Raw genomic sequence first — 15,645 nt, 5'->3', positions numbered from 1 at the left:
GCTGTAGCTCGTTGTCTCTGATTGGGAACCATACTTAGGCAGCCTGTTTTGCACAGTTGATTGTGGGATCTTGTTCCGGAAGGTTTCTGTTCAACCCAGGACTTCACGTATCGTTTGTTTTGTTGTTTTGGTTCATGTTGTGTACTGAAATAAAAGAATGTACGCATATCACGCTGCGCCTTGGTCCGCCGCTTCCTGTAACGATCGTGACAGAAGATCCCACCAAAATAGGACCAAGCAGCGTGTGCAGGAGCAAACTCCGGGTATGGAACAGGAGGTTACTCTGGTAGATGTCCTCCTCGGTTGGGGGAGAATCACGGAGGAGGAGGCCGTCCGCTACCGGAGGGCAATGAGGGAGGATGCCCAGGCAGGAGAGGAGAAGCGGCGCCAACCGGGTCGTCGTCGGACAGGCGAGAGGCAACCCCAATACATTTTTTGGGGGGGGCACACGGCATGGACGATGGGGATGCTGGAGGCAGCTACAGGACGTATCGGCGGATTAGGAGAGGAGGCCACCAGGTTTGGGGGGCTGGAAGGGAGGTTGGCGGAGCCTAGAGGTAGAGCAGAGCCAACTCCCCGTACTCAGGCTAGGCAGCGTGAGACTGGGCAGGTTCCGAGTTATGCGGAGCTGCGTACTGTGCCGCGAGTGGTCCGGCACAGTCCTGTACGTCCTGTGCTAGCACCACGCACGTGTCGTGCTAAGGTGGGCATGCAGCCAGGACGGAGTGTGCCGGCTCAACGCTCGTGGCCTCCAGTACCCCTCCTCGGTCCCGGATATCCTGCGCCAGTGCCACGTGCTGTGGTGCCAGTACGAGTGCACAGCCCTGTACGTCCTGTGCTGATGCCTCACACAGAGTGTGTAGAAATAGGCATTCAGCCAGGATGGGTTGTGTCAGCTCTTCGCTCCAGACCTCCAGTCCGTCTCCACAGCCCGGTCCGGCCTGTTCCTGCTCCCCGCACCAAGCCAGTGGTGCGCGTCGTCAGCCCGGTCCGGCCCGTTCCTGCTCCCCGCACCAAGCCAGTGGTGCGCGTCGTCAGCCCGGTCCGGCCCGTTCCTGCTCCCCGCACCAAGCCAGTGGTGCGCGTCGCCAGCCCGGTTCGGCCCGTTCCTGCTCCCCGCACCAAGCCAGTGGTGCGCGTCGTCAGCCCTGTCTGGCACGTTCCTGCTCCCCGCACCAAGCCAGTGGTGCGCGTCACCAGCCCGGTCCGGCCCGTTCCTGCTCCCCGCACCAAGCCTGTGGTGCGCATCGCCAGCCCGGTCCGGCACGTTCCTGCTCCCCGCACCAAGCCAGTGGTGCGCGTCACCAGCCCGGTCCGGCCTGTTCCTGCTCCCCGCACCAAGCCAGTGGTGCGCGTCGTCAGCCCGGTCCGGCCCGTTCCCGCTCCCCGCACCAAGCCAGTGGTGCGCGTCGCCAGCCCGGTTCGGCCCGTGCCTGCTCCCCGCACCAAGCCAGTGGTGCGCGTCGTCAGCCCGGTCCGGCCCGTTCCTGCTCCCCGCACCAAGCCAGTGGTGCGCGTCGTCAGCCCGGTCCGGCCCGTTCCTGCTCCCCGCACCAAGCCAGTGGTGCGCGTCGTCAGTCCGGCACGGTCCGTGCCTGTTCCACCTGTGCCTGGTCTGGCACCGGTCAGCTGCTCCACGCCAGAGCCAGAGCAATCCGCTCCACCGGTGTTCAGTCCAGCTCCGGTCAGCAGGGCCAGACCACGAGGGCGAGAGAGCGGAATGCCCACCCGGCCCCTCCCCTGTGGTGTTTGGTTGGCGCGGTCGCAGTCCGCGCCTTTGGGGGGGGGTACTGTCACGCCCTGGCTCTGGGGACTCTTTAATGTTGAGCCAGGGTGTTAGTTCCTATGTTTAGTTGTTCTGTGTGTTTATTCTAGATCGTTTAGATCTATGTTGGCCAGGGTGGTTCCCAATCAGAGGCAGCTGTAGCTCGTTGTCTCTGATTGGGAACCATACTTAGGCAGCCACAGTTGATTGTGGGATCTTGTTCCGGAAGGTTTGTGTTCAACCCAGGACTTCACGTATCGTTTGTTTTGTTGTTTTGGTTCGTGTTGTGTACTGAAATAAAAGAATGTACGCATATCACGCTGCGCCTTGGTCCGCCGCTTCCTGTAACGATCGTGACACTATAGGGTCAGTGAAGATAATTATATTTTGAGTGAGAGACATTTGGGGCACTAGAAAGTATATATATATAGGTTTCTGTGTTTTATAATGGATATCGACAAATATCTATTTTGTGCCTTAAAGAAATTGTTCTGTATATATATTTTTGTTTTTTTATGCTTTTTTATATTTATTTACTTCTACCCTTTTTCTCCCCAATTTCGTGATAGCCAATTGGTAGTTAGTTACAGTCTTGTCCCATCGCTGTAACTCCCGTACGGACTCGGGAGAGGCGAAGGTCGAGAGCCATGCGTCCTCCGAAATGCGACCCTGCCAAGCCGCAATGCTTCTTGACACACTGCTCACTTAACCAGGAAGCTAATGTGTCGGTTGAAAAACTGTACAACTGGCAACCGAAGTCAGGTTGCAGGCAACCGGCCCGCCACAAGGAGTCGCTAGAGCTCGATGGGACAAGGAAATCCCGGCCGGCCAAACCCTCCCCGAACACGGACAATTGTGCGCCGCCTCATGAGTTTCCCAGTCACGGGGAACAACCTGGGATCGAACCCAGGGCTGTAGTGACACCTCAAGCACTGCGATGCAGTGCCTTAGACCACTGCACCACTTAAAGAAAGTTAATATCATGTAGCCTTTATCAAGGGACATTATAAGAAAATCTCAGTTTCAACTACTTATTGTCATTTCCTTTGTATAACAGCTTAACACACAGTTGTGTGACAATTAGCTTTTTAATTATTTAGTTAGCATGATTATCTTTTGCAAATATGCACACAGGTTACAGTTTCAACAGCAAATTACATTAAGGCACTCTAAAAAGGTTCATTAGCATATCAAAAGTGCTGGCTAGTAGCCGACAGTAGATGAGGAAAATACATCTGACAGCAGCATCAAAGGCTGGAGAGTACAGTAAACATCAAAGGCACTTACAGTGCATTCGGAAAGTATTCAGACCCCTTCACTTTTTCCACATTTTGTTACGTTGCAGCCTTATTCTAAAATGGATAAAAAAAATACAAAAACATCTTATCAATCTACACACAATACCCCATAATGACAAAGTGAAAACAGGTTTTTTAGAAATGTTTGCAAATGTATTAAAAATATAAAACGGAAATACCTTATTTATAGTGGCTTGCGAAAGTATTCACCCCCCTTGGCATTTTTCCTATTTTCTTGCCGTACAACCCGGAATTAAAATGTTTTTTTGGTGTGTTTGTATAATTTTATTTACACAACATGCCTACCACTTTGAAGATGCAAAATATTTTTTCTTGTGAAACAAACAAGAAATAAGACAAAAAAACAGAACTTGAGCATGCATAACTACTTTCTTTTAGCAATGGCTTTTTCCTGGCCACTCTTCCGTAAAGCGCAGCTCTGTGGAGTGTACGGCTTAAAGTGGTCCTATGGACAGATACTCCAATCTCCGCTGTGGAGCTTTGCAGCTCCTTCAGGGTTATCTTTTGTCTCTTTGTTGCCTCTCTGATTAATGCCCTCCTTGCCTGGTCCATGAGTTTTGGTGGGCGGCCCTCTCTTGGCAGGTTTGTTGTGGTGCCATATTCTTTCCGTTTTTTAAATAATGGATTTAATTGTGCTCTGTGTGATGTTCAAAGTTTCTGATATTTTTTTATAACCCAACCCTGATCTGTACTTCTCCACAACGTTGTCCCTAACCTGTTTGGAGAGCTCCTTGGTCTTCATGGTGCCGCTTGCTTGGTGCTGCCCCTTGCTTAGTGGTGTTGCAGACTCTGGGGCCTTTCAGAACAGGTGTATATATACTGAGATCATGTGACAGATCATGTAACACTTAGATTGCACACAGGTGGACTTTATTTAACTAATTATGTGACTTCTGAAGGTAATTGATTGCATCAGTTCTTATTTAGGGGCTTCATAGCAAAGGGGGTGAATACATATGCACACACAACTTTTCCGTTATTTATTTTTTAGAATTTTTTGAAACAAGTAATTTTTTTCATTTCACTTCACCAATTTGGACTGTTTTGTGTATGTCCATTACATGAGATCCAAATAAAAATCAATTTAAATTACAGGTTGTAATGCAACAAAATAGGAAAAATTCCAAGGGGGATGAATACTTTTGCAAGGCACATACAGTGGGGAAAAAAAGTATTTAGTCAGCCACCAATTGTGCAAGTTCTCCCACTTAAAAAGATCAGAGAGGCCTGTAATTTTCATCATAGGTACACATCAACTATGACAGACAAATTGAGAAAAAAAAATCCAGAAAATCACATTGTAGGATTTTTAATGAATTTATTTGCAAATTATGGTGGAAAATAAGTATTTGGTCACCTACAAACAAGCAAGATTTCTGGCTCTCACAGACCTGTAACTTCTTCTTTAAGAGGCTCCTCTGTCCTCCACTCGTTACCTGTATTAATGGCACCTGTTTGAACTTGTTATCAGTATAAAAGACACCTGTCCACAACCTCAAACAGTCACACTCCAAACTCCACTATGGCCAAGACCAAAGAGCTGTCAAAGGACACCAGAAACAAAATTGTAGACCTGCACCAGGCTGGAAAGACTGAATCTGCAATAGGTAAGCAGCTTGGTTTTAAGAAATCAACTGTGGGAGCAATTATTAGGAAATGGAAGACATACAAGACCACTGATAATCTCCCTCGATCTGGGGCTCCACGCAAGATCTCACCCCGTGGGGTCAAAATGATCACAAGAACGGTGAGCAAAAATCCCAGAACCACACGGGGGGACCTAGTGAATGACCTGCAGAGAGCTGGGACCAAAGTAACAAAGCCTACCATCAGTAACACACTACGCCGCCAGGGACTCAAATCCTGCAGTGCCAGACGTGTCCCCCTGCTTAAGCCAGTACATGTCCAGGCCCGTCTGAAGTTTGCTAGAGTGCATTTGGATGATCCAGAAGAGGATTGGGAGAATGTCATATGGTCAGATGAAACCAAAATATAACTTTTTGGTAAAAACTCAACTCGTCGTGTTTGGAGGACAAATAATGCTGAGTTGCATCCAAAGAACACCATACCTACTGTGAAGCATGGGGGTGGAAACATCATGCTTTGGGGCTGTTTTTCTGCAAAGGGACCAGGACGACTGATCCGTGTAAAGGAAAGAATGAATGGGGCCATGTATCGTGAGATTTTGAGTGAAAACCTCCTTCCATCAGCAAGGGCATTGAAGATGAAACGTGGCTGGGTCTTTCAGCATGACAATGATCCCAAACACACCGCCCGGGCAACGAAGGAGTGGCTTCGTAAGAAGCATTTCAAGGTCCTGGAGTGGCCTAGCCAGTCTCCAGATCTCAACCCCATAGAAAATCTTTGGAGGGAGTTGAAAGTCCGTGTTGCCCAGCGACAGCCCCAAAACATCACTGCTCTAGAGGAGATCTGCATGGAGGAATGGGCCAAAATACCAGCAACAGTGTGTGAAAACCTTGTGAAGACTTACAGAAAAACGTTTGACCTGTGTCATTGCCAACAAAGGGTATATAACAAAGTATTGAGAAACTTTTGTAATTGACCAAATACTTATTTTCCACCATAATTTGCAAATAAATTCATTAGAAATCCTACAATGTGATTTTCTGGAAAAAAAATTCTCATTTTGTCTGTCATATAGTTGACGTGTACCTATGATGAAAATTACAGGCCTCTCTCATCTTTTTAAGTGGGAGAACTTGCACAATTGGTGGCTGACTAAATACTTTTTTCCCCCACTGTAAGTATTCAATTTGCTATGAGACTCGAAATTGAGCTCAGGTGCATTCTGTTTCCGTTGATCATCCTTGAGATGTATCTACAACTTGATTGGAGTCCACCTGTGGTACATTCAATTGATTGGACATGATTTGGAAAGGCACACAGCTGTCCATATAAGGTCCCACAGTTGACAGTGCATGTCAGAGCAAAAACCAAGCTATGAGCTTGAAGGAATTGACCGTAGAGCCCCGAAACAGCATTGTGTCGAGGCACAGATCTGGGGAAGGGTACCAAAAATATTCTGCAGCATTGAAGGTCCCCAAGAACACATTGGCCTCCATCATTCTTAAATGGAAGAAGTTTGGAACCACCAAGTCTTCCTAGAGCTGGCCGCTCGGCCAAACTAAGCAATCGGGGGAGAAGGGTCTTGGTCAGGGAAAACCTGCTCCAGAGTGCTCAGGACCTCAGACTGGGGCGAAGGTTTCCCTTCCAACAGGACAACAACCCTAAGCACACAGCCAAGACAATGCAGGAGTGGCTTCGGGACAAGTCTCTGAATGTCCTTGAGTGGCCCAGCCAGAACCCGGACTTGAACCCGATCAAACATCTCTGTAGAGACCTGAAAATAGCTGTGCAGCGACGCTTCCCATCCAACATGACAGAGCTTGAGAGGATCTACAGAGAAGAATGGGAGAAACTCCCCAAATAAAGGTGTGCCAAGCTTGTAGCGTCATACCCAAGAAGACTTGAGGTTGTAATCGCTGCCAAAGGTGCTTCAACAAAGTACAGTAAAGAGTAAAGGGTCTGAATACTTATGTAAATGTGATATTTCAGTTTTGTTTTTTAATACATTTGCAAAAATGTCAAAAAATTATGGGGTATTGTCTGTAGATTGATGAGGGGAAAAAAATTATTTAATCAATTTTAGAATAAGGCTGTAACGTAACAAAATGTGGAAAAAGTCAAGGGGTCTGAATACTTTCCGAATGCACTGTATATCTTCAGGAACATGGAACTTGCAGATTTTGCATTAAAATCAGATATTCATTTCAAAAGTCTGTTTTAGACTGGTTGTTCCTTCTTTAAATGACAATTTGTATATTTTAAGCTCTAATACTCTGTGTAAGGAAACATTATGAGCAAACATATGTTTTACAGTTTTAAACAGAACCTTATATTGAGAGTTATATTTAGAATCCAAATATAAAGCTCTGGTTTTAGCTATTGATGGCCTCACAGAAGCGTGCTTGGTGTTAGTCGAATGTGTTGTGCAAAGTTGGTTTTCTTCCTTTCTCGTCATGGAACTTGAAGGGCTGATGAGTCTTTCATGGCGTATTTCTACACAAACTGTTCAGGTTTCTCCATACACGTACTTGAAGCTGTAGGGAATGTAAGAGAAAATGTACCATGTAAATATCATATCACATCAATTAGGACTAATTAAGGTTCATCCAGATTAGTCGTGTTATGTTTGTAATAATGTGTGTCCTGAAATAACCTCATGACAAAAGTATGGGACAAGCCTTTCTGTGAAGTTTAGTAACACCCCCCTTCCAACTACTCACCAAGCAGACACAGTTGTGAGGAAAAACACTGTCTGAACCATCCACAGGAGAGCGAAGATTGGTGAGCTAAGATTGGTGTATGTCCTCAGTTATGTGTCATCGGCATTTATGTAACTCAAATTATAGTTATATAAGTGTGTCTCAATCGCATATTACAGGATGACACATTCGTTTTAAAAACCTCTTAGTTCGGGAGACATCCATGTCTAATGATCTGATTGATGTCTGGACCGAGAGGTCGTTAGCACTGTCAGATGTGGTGAGAGTGTTGTTGGGTGAAACATATGTCTTATCCGTCTTCTTTTGACTCCTCAGATGTGAAGTGATTAGAAATAACACGGTGATGGTTATGTCTAGGAAATTATTCATCTGTTTGACATCAGCTTCAGTTACAGTTCTACTGAAGACCTTAACATATTCCCATGCACTTTCTTCCACTTTGTACTGAATCTCATTAGCTACATAGTGTCGGTGCGATGAAATGTATTAATGATAAATAAAGCAAACATTGAACAAATACCCAAAAATAGTTCAGCAGAAATACACTGAGTGTACAAAACATTAGGAACCCCCTCCTAATATTGAGTTGCACCCCCTTTTGCCCTCAGAACAGCCTCAATTCGTCGGGGCATGGACTCTACGAGGTGTCAAAAGCGTTCCACAGGTATGCTGGCCAATGTCGACTCCAATGCTTCCCACAGTTGTGTCAAGTTGGCTGGATGTCCTTTGGGTGGTGGACTGTTCTTGATACACACGGTAAACTGTTGAGCGTGAAAAACCCAGCAGCGTTACAGTTCTTGACACAAACCGGTGTGCCTGGCACCTACTACCATATCCCGTTCAAAGGCACTTAAACCTTTTGTCTTGCCCATTCACCCTCTGAATGGCACACATACACAATCCATGTCTCAATTGTCTCAAGGCTTAAAAATCCTTCTTTAACCTTTCTCCTCTCCTTCATCTACACGGATTGAAGTGGATTTAATAAGTGACATCAATAAGGGATCATAGCTTTCACCTGGATTCACCTGGTCAGTCTATGTCATGGAAAGAGCAGGTGTTCTTAATGTTTTGTATACTCAGTGCATATTGTTACATGTTTATTTCAAAAAGCGCAACCGCTTTCTCACACACACACACGTGCATGTTATATGCACACACTCATGTACGCACACACTCACATAATCAAACAGATCATTGTTACACGAGGATTAAGCCAGTCAATAATGAGTTAATTATTATTTAAGTTACAGGGCAAGCAATCATGCATATTACTGTAAGTATACAGAGGACAGCCATGGTATAACAACATTACAATGTAGAAAAGAGATTCTAAAAAAACACACATTCAAAATAATAAATATTAAGTTAGTGCAAAACAATTATTTAATCAGAGCGTAATTTGATTTGCACTGTACCTTCACACTAGTTATTTAAAATATGTCAGTAAAAAAGTCAATTCTATCGTTGTTATCCAAAAGTAGAAACATAAAAAATATCAAATAATATTTAACATATTATACAAGCAGTCAAGCACATTTTGGCCTTGTGTCGGAAACCAAAGTTACAGCATTACTGCCTCTCAGCCACTAGAGAGAGGCAGAGTTTGATTTGAAGCATCACAACAAGCTCTGGTATGGATACACTATGTATGTATACAGTGATAGTGATTAGAATGAGAGTTTCAGGTCAGTCTGTGTTACAATGGTTAAGACAAGAAAAAACTTATGCAACAGAGAACCCAACTACCCAGCATCCAGTTCAACACATTAGCCAGCCAATGAGAGACCTCAAAAGTGAAAGCAAAGGAAGTGATGTTAGTTAGCTAGTGTCAGCAGTTGCAGGTTGGTTACATGAGCGAGCAGCATGGCTTCGTTCTCTTTTTAATATTTTTAATATTTCTGATACCTGGGGCTGAGTACTTCACTGTTCTGTCCTTGTCGAACTGTCCGTCTGAATACGGGTAGTGTGCCTCTTTGGTCTGTTGACCAGGGTAGACCAACTTCTTTGACGCTGTGTACGGTGACACGTAGTTAGTGTTAAAATTAGCGGTGGGCTCTGCCATGTACTGTATTAATTTCTGTTGAGGTTGAGAGTGATGGTAACCCCAGTTGTTGTATCCGTCCGGGTTGTAGGAGTTAAGCTGAGGGTTACTCTCGTCCACCCCATCCTCATCGCCAATGACGACAAGCTCGGCCCGGATGGATCCTTCGTAGCCCAGACCACGTCCACTATCATCCTCAGCGGTTTGGTAGCCCATAAAGATCGCAGAGACAGGCTCAGACGTGTCTATGGCGTTCAGGACACTGAAGTGTGAGTCTTCCTGGTAGATCGGAGATGTTTCCTTTTTAGCCGACGAGTTGTAAAACATCCCGCCTTGCTGGCTCTCTCTAGGGCTATGGTAGGAGTTGTGGGTGGGGTGAAACTCCCCGCCGTAGGAGAAAGGGTTCTGGTTGTACCCACTGGTTGGCTGGTAGTACTCCTCGTCCTGCCTGCAGATGATAGAGCGGACTGGAATGTGAGGGGAGGAGGAGAGACTCTTCGGCCCTGAGTAGTGGACTCCATCATTGTAGTGGAGCTCCTTCCTGGAGAGGACGTCATGCTCATACAACTCCTGCTGATACCCGTTCCCGTTGATTCCATGGAGGACTTTAGCATGACTCTGTTGGGGCCTGTTTGAGGCCGAGGCCCTCCTACCGGAGGTGGTGGAGAATGCAGGCACTGATTCCTGGTGAACCTGATGGTCCCGTGGGAAAGCCCCGCTTTGAGGCATCTTCTGCACTGTAGCCTTTCGGAGCAGCTCCTCGACCTCCATAGGGCTGAGCTCCTGGGGGCCACGAGGGCCACAGTTGGAGGAGAATGCAGGTGCTGGTTCCCGAGGTCCACTCTGAGACTTCTTCTGCTCTGTGGCTGCTCGTAGCAGCTCCTCCACCTCCATAGGGCTGAGCTCATCCACTCCTTTAGAGCCATCCCCCAGGTGAGACCCATCAGACCGCAGGGCGTAGACGGACTTGCGGCCGTCGTCATAGACTTTGACTCCTCTCTGCTGGAGCTCAAGGGGAGTGACGGTGGATGTAGACAGGACCCGGCTCTCCCCGGTACGGAGGTCCTTCTGGACATTGATCTCCATTGCAAACATGGCTGGAGGAGGAGAGAAGGAGGAGAGACAAAGAGTACGAGGACGGGAGAGATGGAGAGAGAGGGGTTGAAGTTAGATTTAAAAAAATAGGGTTTTGTCATATCTACAGTACATGCTATTGTTGTAATTAATGTTACTATGAAGTTTCTTACTTTGTTTGGGTGTGTCCTTATTAGACTGCTTCCTTGAAATTTGAGGTTTGTAGTACTTTGGGACATCTGGACTAGCTGGGGCGATATGGATTGGCTCTGCGAAAGAAAAGGAGCAATGTTTATTTTTGTATTTCCAATTATGTGTATAGTGTAATATGCTTGATCAAATACATTAAATGAAAACCGCAATCAGCAAGCTAGCAAAAGGACTTACCTTCTTTGAAATTCTCATTTGCCTCCTGTAAGACAACATAAAAACAGCACTTTTAGAGATACAACTCAGATCAACAAATCCTCAGATTAACAGTACCCTCATTGTGGCCAAAGCAAAACATCTAAGCCAGAAATATCTCAATATCAATTATGTTATGTCCAAGTACCTTTATTATCTCCTCAGGGGTTTTCTCGATAGCTTTCAGCCTCTTCAGTATGAAGCCCTCGTTTTTCGATATCATCGTCTCTTCCCTCTCCAGAGCCTCAATCTCTTTCTCAATCCTGCAAGCCGAGACAGAAAGGGTCAAAGGTCATATCACCTCATAGACAGGCAGAGAAGGGATGAGGAACGGATCAGTGGACTGACAGTTTTCTCATCTTCTGAAGATTTCCTTTTCTGACTGTTATCTTGTCAGAGGTGTAACTTGGCAAACTGATCATGGCTGGCACCAGACAGACTCAGGGTCAACCACCCGGGCATCCCACCTCTGCCAACCCCATCCAATGCTGTGCCATCCCACCCAACTGGCATCAAATCACCCCATTAGAATGGCACAACCCTGCCACTTGACACCTACAGTCCAAATGGCTATACCCCAAAGCGGTACGACCCTAACAGATTGGCACCTACCCTGTGAAATACTAACAAGTGTCCATTCCGTTGAGATGGGTGGAGGCAGGAAGGGGGAGGCAGAATGAGTGTATTTGTGGATGTTCCTCACTCTTACTAAAGAAACAAAATGGCCAGAACACTATACCATCTTTTAATAGTGACAAATACCTACTGTATACAGTGCATTCGGAAAGTATTCAGACTCCTTGACTTCTTCCACATTTTGTTACGTTACAGCCTTATTCTAAAATGGATTTAAAAAATAATAATCCTCATCAATCTACAAACAATACCCCATAATGACAAAGCAAAAACTGTTTTTTAGACATTTTTGCAAATCTATTAAAAATCAAAAACGGAAATTTACATTTACATAAGTATTCAGACCCTTTACTCAGTACTTTGTTGAAGCACCTTTGGCAGTGATTACAGCCTCAAGTCTTCTTGGGTATGACGCTACAAGCTTGGCACACCTGTATTTGGGGAGTTGTCTCCCGAGTGGCGCAGTGGTCTAAGGCACTGCATCGCAGTGCTAGCTGTGCCACTAGAGATCCTGGTTCGAATCCAGGCTCTGTCGTAGCCGGCCACGACCGGGAGACCCATGGGGCGGCGCACAATTGGCCCAGCGTCGTCCAGGGTAGGGGAGGGAATGGCCGGCAGGGATGTAGCTCAGTTGGTAGAGCATGGCGTTTGCAACGGCAGGGTTGTGGGTTCGATTCCCATGGGGGGCCAGTATGAAAAAAAAAAAATATATATATATATATATATTTAAAAAAATATATATATATAAAAAAAAAAATTATGCACTAACTGTAAGTCGCTCTGGATAAGAGCGTCTGCTAAATGACTAAAATGTAAATGTAAATGAGTTTCTCCCATTCTTCTCTGCAGATCCTCTCAAGCTCTGTCAGGTTAGATGGGGAGCGTCGCTGCACAGCTATTTTCAGGTCTCTCCAGAGATGTTTGAGTTCGGGCTCTGGCTCGGCCACTCAAGGACATTCAGAGACTTGTCCCGAAGCCACTCCTGTGTTGTATTGGCTGTGTGTTTAGGGTCGTTGTCCTGTTGGAAGGTGAACCTTCGCCCCAGTCTGAGGTCCTGAGCGCTCTGGAGCAGGTTTTCATCAAGGATCTCTCTGTACTTTGCTCTGTTCATCTGCTCCTCGATCCTGACTAGTCTCCCAGTCCCTGCCGCTGAAAAACATCCCCACAGCATGATGCTGCCACCACCATGCTTCACCGTAGGGATGGTGTCAGTTTTCCTCCAGATGTGACGCTTGGCATTCAGGCCAAAGAGAATCTTGTTTCTCATGGTCTGAGAGTCCTTTAGGTGCCTTTTGGCAAACTCCAAGCGAGCTGTCATGTGCCTTTTACTGAGGAGTGGCTTCTGTCTGGCCATTCTACCATAAATACCTGATTGGTGGAGTGCTGCAGAGATGGTTGTCCTTCTGGAAAGTTATCCCATCTCCACAGAGGACCTCTGGAGCTCTGTCAGAGTGACCATTGGGTTCTTGGTCACCTCCCTGACCAAGGCCCTCTCCCCCGATTGCTCAGTTTGGCCGGGTGGCCAGCTCTAGGAATAGTCTTGGTGGTTCCAAACGTCTTCCATTTACGAATGATGGAGGCCACTGTGTTCTTGGGGACCTTCAATGCTGCAGACATTTTTGTTACCCTTCCCCATATCTGTGCCTCGACACAATCCTGCCTCGGGAGCTCTACAGACAATTTCTTTGACGTCATGGCTTGGTTTTTGCTCTGACATCCACTGTCAACTGTGAAACCTTATATAGACAGGTGTGTGCCTTTTTTCATGTCCAATCAATTTAATTTACCACAGGTGGACTCCAATCTAGTTGTAGAAACATCTCAAGGACGATCAATGGAAACAGGATGCACCTGAGCTCAATTTCGAGTCTCATAGCAAAGGGTCTGAATACTTATGTAAATAAGGTATATTCTAAAAACCTGTTTTCGCTTTGTCATTATGGGGTATTGTGTGTAGATTGATACAAATATATTTTTTAAATCTAATTTAGAATAAGGCTGCAACGTTATAAAATGTGGAAAAAGTGAAGGGGTCTAAATACTTTCCAAATGCACTGTTTGTTTAAATCCAAGGTGGTTTTCGTTAGGTAAAAAAAAATAACTCTGTTACTTCCATCTCAGTTACGGGAGTTGGTGAACCTAAAGCTCACTCTGCTGCTGTCTTATTACCAGCACCTTAGGGTTTTCAGGAAATGCACTGACTGCCACTTAGACCAATCTACGGACAAATGTAGGTCTAACTGGACAGTTGATGGACTGCCCTTCACCACAAACAGTCCAATACATGTTGCCAGGGTGTTCATGCATGCAACGTGATGCAGTGCTTGTCCGTTGAGCATAGAAATCAAATAAATAAAACAGGTGTCCCCATTTAAAAGCGAAAACTTCACCGTAAGTGGTACCAATGTTTTATATGGGTAAGGTTTTAACAAATGAAGCATCCAAGATGAAATATTTGTTAAAACATATCTCAACATAACAAGGTCTATATTCCATCAGGCAGCCATGTTAAACCAGTAATGTAAACATACTGTAGATCAGTTTAGACATGCACAAATGGAGTATCAGTTGTCCTGGCTTACTGTACCTGTGAATGCTGTTCTGGAGGAGCTTAGTTTGTTGTTGATCTCCCCTCAAGGTGTCTCTCTGCTGTGGGCTCTGCATTGCTGCTCCATCCATGAGCCATTGTTCTCTCAAGGACTTTTTCTGTTCACAATAAGACAGGGTGACACAGCATTATGTCTTAACTGTCATGTCTGACATGTTATTTTTGCACACAAAAAACTGTCAGCAAGCTTTGATACTTGGTATTCTCACTGTCATTAGATACTTACGAATTAAGCAAATGTTGTTGAAACAATGTGGTTTGACAAAATGGCAGTAAGATAAACTGTAATGTTATCTCTTCATTGATGGTCAAATTACCGAACTGTACCTTTAAGTGCTGAAGCTTTAGTTTCTCCTTGTCAATCTCCAACTTTTTATGAGCAATGTCCTCTTGGACTTTCCTCTTATCCTGCAGATAAAGTATTTAAAAAAGAAAGTTGTGAACCTTAAAGTACTTGACACAGATATTATTCAGTAGTTTATTTGCTGTAAGAGAACCAGGACTCGATGTCAGTTTACCGTTATGGCTTGGAGCCGCTCCTTGACCAGGTCTGCCTCTTCCATACTGACCCTGGACCAAAGAAAAATGAAGAAAGAAAAAACAGTGGTGATGAGAAGGAAACTCTGGAATAAAAACAGCAGCTAAAAAGTGATGTGTTGACACAGAAACCAGTCATCCAGTGAATAGAGCTTTATAATCCATTGAGAGGGAAGGTTAAAGGGTTAGTTCACCTTTTTATGTGAACTACCCCTTTAACCGTTGAACCAGGAATAGTGCCAGTGGTGATTGACACACTTTGAAAAAGTGACTTGAAAAATTTGACCAGGAACAAGAGGGTTTGAGTTCCACCATGTCACAGATGACAGATGATTTAGTCATAGCTGAGGGGTTTCACACTCAAGTCTACCTGACCAGATCTGAAACAAGAGTCTGGTCTAGCCACTAACACACTCAACTGTAATTGTTGGTCTGAGAGAGCATGGCATTCAGGCCCCTAATATCTTATTCCAGAAATGTACTGACCTACAAGACAAGAGTCTCCAACAGGAATGCCGATACGCATACTTACAAAACTCATAAAGTGCAAAAACATATGGACTCTAGGGCACTTCAGGGGTGTGCTTCTGTGTGTGGTGACAGTGATGACATATGGCCCTGAAAGGGCATGCCAGCATCTCCCTGGTCTCTTCTTACATCTTTCCACGAAATGCGAGCCCTACCGCAGACTTCCTGTCTCTCACCATGCTCCACATATATTCTAGACTAGCTAATTCCTCAGACAGCCCCCTTAATGGGATGACTCAGCAGCAGCCTCCACATCTGCTCTTCACAAAGAGGTAGGAACCTGAAAGAGATAGCAGTCTAATAGGTGAGGAGAGTATGGGCCCTTCCAGTTATTGCTAAAATGTTCTGTACATAACTGCTCATTCCCTCCTGATTCTGGTAATCCTCACACTGGAATTTTTATTTTTATATTTTTTTAAACT

The 15,645-nt window shown here is 45.4% G+C and overlaps 1 protein-coding gene across 1 annotated transcript; it reads right to left on the bottom strand.

Annotated features, from left to right (window-relative positions):
* Positions 1 to 9,080: 9,080 nt before the first annotated feature.
* On the bottom strand, positions 9,081 to 14,721 carry palmda (palmdelphin a; the record flags this gene model as incomplete). Its single annotated transcript, XM_084182770.1, has 7 exons — positions 9,081 to 9,085; positions 9,300 to 10,532; positions 10,897 to 10,921; positions 11,063 to 11,177; positions 14,138 to 14,256; positions 14,486 to 14,566; positions 14,677 to 14,721. 7 exons carry the CDS (start codon positions 14,719 to 14,721, stop codon positions 9,081 to 9,083), a joined length of 1,623 nt encoding a protein of 540 aa, XP_084038896.1.
* Positions 14,722 to 15,645: the final 924 nt, after the last annotated feature.

This window comes from Coregonus lavaretus, assembly GCF_964263955.1.
Source record: "Coregonus lavaretus genome assembly, chromosome: 19".
NCBI classification, from domain to species: Eukaryota; Metazoa; Chordata; class Actinopteri; order Salmoniformes; family Salmonidae; genus Coregonus; species Coregonus lavaretus.
Note: the sequence above shows the minus strand (reverse complement) of the source record. Positions and strands in the feature narration are given on the sequence as shown.